Source organism: Zingiber officinale, chromosome 3A (assembly GCF_018446385.1).
Source record: "Zingiber officinale cultivar Zhangliang chromosome 3A, Zo_v1.1, whole genome shotgun sequence".
Lineage (NCBI taxonomy): Eukaryota > Viridiplantae > Streptophyta > Magnoliopsida > Zingiberales > Zingiberaceae > Zingiber > Zingiber officinale.
Genome location: NC_055990.1, coordinates 121,893,603 through 121,900,746, shown reverse-complemented (window position 1 = coordinate 121,900,746; position 7,144 = coordinate 121,893,603). Strand labels below are relative to the sequence as shown.

The window sequence follows — 7,144 nt, the reverse complement described above, 5'->3', positions numbered from 1 at the left end:
TTAGTTAATGACACCGGTTTCGCAGCGATGGAAAACCAATGTAATATCAGTATTGTTTAATGACATAAATTCGATTTCTAAAATAGTGAAAAATCGATAATATACAAACAAATCAATATCCATGTAACCAACACATAAATATTATTTTTACAACATAAAAAGATAATAGATATTGTACACATCAAGTTTGTATCCATAAATTACACAAATATTCTTCTTACATCAAGTAAGAAGCCCTTTTATTCAACTATTCGACATCTATCTCTTTGCTTGATTTCTTCTTCCTCATGGAGGCCACCTTCTTTATCCTTTCCTTTACGTCAACTGTAGTTGCATCTGCCACTTCAGCTTCAATGTCTCCTTTCTCCTGATTTTGATCATGCTCCTCCTGTTCCTTTGATGATTTTTCTTTCTTGGATTTCTTCTTCTTTAAGATTTTGTTCTCTGAAGGAGCACCAACACTTTCTTTCTTCTCCCCTTCACTACTTTGCTCCAGTTGCTTCTTGTCTGCATAACAAGGATAAACAAATTCAACACACATTAAACAGTCGCTTCATATGTATGAAGCAACTCAAGTGAATTAAAATTTACTATCTATAAAAAATAAACTAATTATGTGAAAGAAGACATTACCAGCTGTCTCATTTTATGCAGTATTACTATCTTTATTTGCAATGCCCATTTCATGTAGAAGTGCATCCAGCTTTGCCATTTCTTTTTTCTTAAGCTACTTCTTTGACAGTTGCCTTTCAGCATCTTTGGGTGGTGCTGAAATAGGAGCAGGTTTCTCAATGGTTGGTTCTTTCCTAATAGCCTTTGGTTCATTTTCAGGTTCCTCAACATCATCATCATCACCCATGTCAAGACCATCATCCTCACTTTCACTTTCCTAAACACAGGAAAAAAGAGAGTACTTGTTATAAATAAAATAAACTTAAATATCTGATATAAACAAACATGTAAGAAAAGAACTGACTCTCACATGTGAGAGTAAAGTAAATAGTAGATAAGCATAATCACTAGCAAGAAATAGAATTAGTTAATAGGAAGAGAAGATTTTTATTTAAACAGATAAACTCAGAAACTAAAAAAGATTCTACTTATATTGACATAATAAATTTTCAAAAGAACAAAATAAAATAGGAAGAGAAGATTTTTATTTAAACAGATAATCTCAGAAACTCAAAAAGATTCTACTTATATTGACATAATAAATTTTCAAAAGAACAAAATGAAAGATTCTTCCTTCATTCTTAAACCTCATAAATCTAAGCAGCATGGAAGAGGCATGATTATAATTAAACTTCCACATAATCAATAGATGTGGATTCATATTTTGTGATCCGAATACATTAACACTAATTTATTGAAAGGTTCATTAAACATGAGATTGAAAAGGAACATGAATTCTTCCAGAAAAAACAATGCTCCAGCTCAAAGGAGGTACAAAATGTGGGCTAGAGAGCACCTAGAACCTTGGCCTGCATATTCCTTGACCTCTTAGATATAACTACAATCTTGGTAAAAATTAAACAGAATCAAAGCAAAAGGAATAATATTTATCCAACTCCAATGCATCAAAAGAAAATCAGAATATCAATGGAAGAAGTAACAAATAACATTTGATCTTCACATACTTAAAACAAATACTATGACAAATTGCCAAATAAAAACAAATGTCACATAATTACACAAATAAAATTGAAAAAGAAAACCACCGTTAATACAGATAAGACATGTCAATTCCTCACCCAAGTAGAATCCTTTACCACACTTTACCTCAATATTAATAACCATTAAATTGACGGGATAATTGACCAAGATCCTGATACAGATAGTAAAGTGTAATAGCAAAGTGTATAAATATAACCTGATTTAGATTAGGAATACTGAGAGAATGACCAAAATATAGAGAAAATATCAGTGAAATTTGTAAGGTAATCAAGTATAGTATTTCAAGTTCTCTCTGCAATCTATCTAAAACTTACAAAAATTCTATTAGTAATTTCTTATTATCGAAGAGGTTGAGACGAGACATGCATAAGACTTACAGAAAACTAGGTGTTACGCAACTTATATTAGAACAATCTGCTAGCAATGTGTCCTATTCTTCTACAAAACAAAACTGTTATTTTCTTCTCAGAAAATGGGATAATATGAAAGAGTACCAAAGAATTAACAAGAGATTAATAGAAGTGAACTGATAAGAGTTAAGACTATTGATTTACGAAGGAAAACATACTCATACAGAGGATCCAAATGCAGAAAAATAGGAATAAGCATTACAATAGAATAATCAAGTTTATTCAGTACTGCATATAATACAAATAATCATTTAAGTAATCTTCATCATGAAACCTTTGTAAACATGAATTGCTTATAAGTAACATCATAATAGAAAAAGTTTGTCTGATAGGCTATTAAGCTTAAAGCATAAAGAAAGCTGAACTCGCATGCACGTCTTGTATAAACAAGCATAACATAAATATTTATTTGGTACTAACATTATGCCTGATAGAAACAATATGTCGAAACATAAGGTACTAAAAGATGGTTCTAGATAGCAGGCGGTTGACCCACAACCCAACACCTAGCCAAAGGCTTAGACAATCACCATTAAAATAATATTACAATAGAGGAGAATATTAAATTAAGAATTACTAATATCAATACGTATATATAACAATTATACCCTTAATCAATTAAAACAAGTTCACAATCATAAACAAACAAATCATAAAGCACCAAACACATAACAACAATAGAATACGACGACCAACAAAAACAATCAATCTAGAAAAAAATATTCTAACTGTATTAAAATTAAATGATAAAAATTCGATAATGAATGAAAAAGAGAAGGCAAGATAAGGAGAAAATATATAATAAGAATAAGGAGGCTCTCGTCGAGTGGGCTGATAAGGAGAATTAGAATTATTTTCTAATATCAAATGAACAAGCAACTTATTAAAGAAAAAAAATTCTTTAGACCAATTTAGACCACCTAGGCCATTTATGAGCTTGGGAGGCTTTTTTAAATGTCCGCCTACTAGGGATTGTATAGCAGTTAGAAGAATGGTCGCTTCCAAAAACCTCACAAGCAGCCACCTTTTAGAGCAATGTTGAAATACTATCTTCTTCAAAATGCTGCTAAATCTTGAATTGTGATTGAGCTTAAAGATTATTCTCATATTTCAAGTTGATACTACACCAAAGGAATAAGCAAAGAGTGATACAACATGCTAGTATGAAAAACAATCTAAAACATAGATTTAAATAGCTTAGATTTCATTGTCAACAGCTAGCCAACACATCTGAGTGTAATGTGTTCACATACCTCCTCTATGGTCTCCTCAACCTTCTTATTGTGGTGCTACTCCGATACTCCCCAAACAGCCTGGGGCGGCGCTGTGGTAGCATAGTAATCGTCATCGTCGTCGTCTCCAACATTAGCCCAGGACATGGACGTCAGAGGCACCAGGGCCCAAAACACTTGCTTCTCCTGCTCCTTCCCTTGGCTCTTGGACAAAACAAATGTGAACTAGCTAGAGACAATAAAAAGGATATGTTTACAGAGCAATAGTCATTCCAACAGAACTCCGGTGACTGGTGAGGAGGAGTTATCTTCGTTCCTTCAGGAGGAAACCTCGTCCAGGACTTCTTCCTCTTCCAACCATCGCTCCCAATTAGCTCACTTCTCCTCTTCCAACCATCGCTCCCTTTTCCCTCCAAGTTCTTATACTGGCATGAGAAGTCCCGGAGCTGGCAGGCAGCTCTCCAGCACGCTTCTTGCCGCTCGATCGACAGAAGATACCACGATGCTCCGATCACCTATATAGATAGATCACACAAATTAAGGATTCAATTCACCGAAATCTATGGATGGGCGATGGCAAAGGCTAGCTCGTAGGGGGTTTGCAGCTAGCGTTTACATGGCTCGCGAGCATGTAGAGTATGAGGTTGTACGCGGCTCCAACCCAAGCATTCGGTCATGACTCCGGTCATCCTTATGACTCGCTCGGAGAGGGGGAAGATTAAGAAGAGCCTGGGTAGGTACTAAAAGATGATGCTGAATCGAAGAAAGTTCTTGCTGTCGGTGACGGTGGAATCCTTAAGGCTGGGGATGATGCCCCATATCATTAACTACGGCAATGGCACGGAGGCCACCAGGTCGACCCAGAATCCCCTGGCCAAGTACCTCGACGCGATCCTGGAAGGATAGACGACGAGCTCGCCTCTCCCGAATACTCGAGAGGATGGCGCGACGAAGGCCGTTCGGAAGCGGACGTAGATTTGAATGTCGTAGAATATGTCGGCCAGTGTTCTGAGCGAGGTGAGGACCACTTCGAGACTAGTCCCGATGTCAATGCACTCCATGGCCAGCGTCTCGGGGATGTAGTCGAAGAGAGGGTCGAGAAACAGGGACACCAGCGAGGCCGCGAGGAGGACCTTGTTCCACCGCTGAATCGCAGGGCTTCGTGGGTCGAACAGCCGCTTGTCGTTGCCTATCAGGAACTTGTAGTCTTCGGAGAAGACGCGCGACAACACCTTGTTCTTGAAGGATTTGCCCTCGTTGGTGGGCACCCGATGGCCAGGAGAACTTCCCCTTCCCGGTGGCCTTCCCCCTCAACCAGTCCCCCTCGTACATACATCCATCTACCCATAGGTACTTCCCATGCCTGTGAGACGCGCTGCCGGTGAACCCACCGGTATACAAGTCCCCGTTGGGAAGCACCTTCTCCACGATGACCTCCTCCTCCTCTTTAGAGGGATCGACCGCTGGGGTCACTCTTCGCCCACCACCCCCACATCGCCGTCGAGAGATCCATTGCTCATCTTTCAAATGGTAACTCCTAAAATGAGGATGCAGAGGATTAGGGTTTCGTGAGAAGGCCAAAAGAAAGCGCGCTAAGAAAGTCTGCCAAAATTTTGGTTCATAAACACCAGATTTTAAAAATCGTTGTTAAAATCGGTGGCTATTAACGAAAAAAGGCGCTCATAGACATCGCCTAAAAAACCGATGTCTATGAGCGAAAATTTGCGCTCATAGACATCGGTTTTTGGAAAAATCGGTGTAAATTACTCAAAGACATCGGTTTTTGTTTAAAATCGTTGTTGTTCCACCGATGTCTATGAGGGTTTTTCTTGTAGTGTTTAATATAAATGCGGATCTTGATCCTATATACAAGAGTTGTATAGAGATGTAATTGGTAATTAGTTACCTACCGATCATACTAAGTCTTGGGTGATTTAGCCAAAGCTAACTCAGGGTATAGTATGATGTGGATCTTGTCCCACATGAATTATAGAATTCAGTGGGAGCATCATTTAATTAAAAGCCTAATTAGATGATTAATTGGAATATGATATTTATTTTCTGTATTTTTCTGTTGTAGATTACCATGTCGTCAAACATGAACTCCTTCTCCCTGCGTTCTGTCCTCGATAAGGACAAGCTCAATGGAGTTAACTTCCTGGACTGGTACAAGAACCTGAGAATCGTTCTCACACAGGAACGAAAACTGTATGTTCTGGAGCAGCCCATTTCCGAGGCACCTCCTGCCACTGCCACGCGAGTTGATTGAGATGCTTACAAGAAGCATCAAGATGAGACATTAGATGTGTCATGTCTAATGCTCGCGACCATGAACTCTAAGCTTCAGAAGCAACATGAGTTGATGGGTGCTTATGATATGGTTGAACATCTGCGTCAACTATATCAAGGACAAGCGAGGCACGAGAGATTCAAGATCTCTAAGGCACTGTTTCAGTGCAAGATGCAAGATGGGACTCCCGTAGGCCTATATGTACTCAAGATGATTGGGTACATAGAAAACCTACAGAGGTTGGGATTTCCCCTTGGCCAAGAGCTGGCCACTGACTTGATCTTGCAGTCCTTGCCAGAGAGCTACAGTCAGTTTGTCATGAACTACAATATGAACGAAATTGACAAGTCACTGCCCGAGCTGCTTAGCATGTTAAGAACTGCTGAGCTCAACCTTAAGAAGGTTAAGCCCAACTCTATTCTGATGGTTCAGAAACACAAGGGCAAGGGCAAGCCCAAAGGCAAGGGAAAGTCCCAAGCCAAGGGAAAAGGCAAGACACTGAAATCCAAAGGAGGGGTCGCCAAGGATGCTACCTGCTTCCACTACGGTCAGACCGGGCACTGGAAGAGGAACTGCAAAATCTACCTAGAAGATCTTAAGAAGAAGAGAAGTGAGACTTCCACTTCAGGTATATATGTTATAGAAGTCAATCTATCTATTTCTTCATCATGGGTATTAGATACCGGATGTGCTTCTCACATTTGTACTAATGTGCAGGCGCTGAGAAATAGCAGGGTATTGACGAAGGGCGAGGTGGACCTACGCGTAGGCAATGGAGCACGGGTTGTTGCTGTTGCTGTAGGAACTTATCATCTATCTCTACCTTCTGGGCTTATATTAGAATTAGATGAATGTTGTTATGTGCCTGCTTTAACTAAGAACATAATTTCAGTTTCTTGTTTGGACAAGAAAGGTTTTTTATTTATAATAAAGAACAAATGTTATTTAGTTTATTTAAATGATATGTTCTATTGTAGTGTACCACTGATGAACGGATTCTATATTCTAGACTTTGAGAACCCTATCTATAACATAAGTACCAAGAGGTTCAAGTCAAATGACATGAACCAAACCTATCCCTGGCACTGTCGCTTAGGTCATATAAATACAAATGCTTATCCCAACTCCATAAAGATGGTTTGCTGGACTCATTTGATTTTGAATCATATGAGACATGCGAGTCATGCCTTCTTGGCAAGATGACCAAGACTCCCTTTAGTGGACACAGTGAGAGAGCGACTGACTTGTTAGGTCTTATACATAGTGATGTATGTGGCCCTTTCAATGTCACTGCTAGAGGTGGTTATAAGTACTTCATTATATTTACTGATGACTTTAGTAGATATGGTTATATGTACCTGATGACACATAAGTCAGAATCCTTTGAAAAGTTCAAAGAATTCAAGAATGAAGTACAAAACCAGCTTGGCAAGAGTATTAAGATATTTCGATCAGATCGAGGTGGTGAATACCTTAGCCATGAGTTTCGTGACTATCTAGCTGAGTGTGAGATTCTATCTCAACTCACTCCTCCTGGA

General features: G+C 38.9%; 1 protein-coding gene across 2 annotated transcripts; it reads right to left on the bottom strand.

Moving 5' to 3' along the window:
• Nucleotides 1-266: 266 nt before the first annotated feature.
• LOC122053992 lies at nt 267-3,471 on the bottom strand. Of its 2 annotated transcripts, none has more exons than XM_042615865.1 (3): nt 1,260-1,269; nt 634-889; nt 267-507 (listed from the first exon to the last, which is right to left on the bottom strand). In XM_042615865.1, exons 1-3 carry the CDS (start codon nt 1,262-1,264, stop codon nt 430-432), a joined length of 339 nt encoding a protein of 112 aa, XP_042471799.1. In that variant the 5' UTR covers nt 1,265-1,269; the 3' UTR covers nt 267-429. The 2 variants fall into 2 exon arrangements, 1 of the variants encoding a protein (XP_042471799.1); XR_006132492.1 differs by lacking the exon at nt 1,260-1,269 and adding an exon at nt 3,338-3,471 and having other exon boundaries at nt 433-507.
• Between the last annotated feature and the right edge of the window lie 3,673 nt (nt 3,472-7,144).

Coding starts and splice junctions, on each gene's coding strand:
- LOC122053992 (XM_042615865.1), bottom strand. Junction 508..633: donor TGCATAAAATGAGACAGCTG/GTAATGTCTTCT, acceptor CTTGTTATGCAG/ACAAGAAGCAACTGGAGCAA.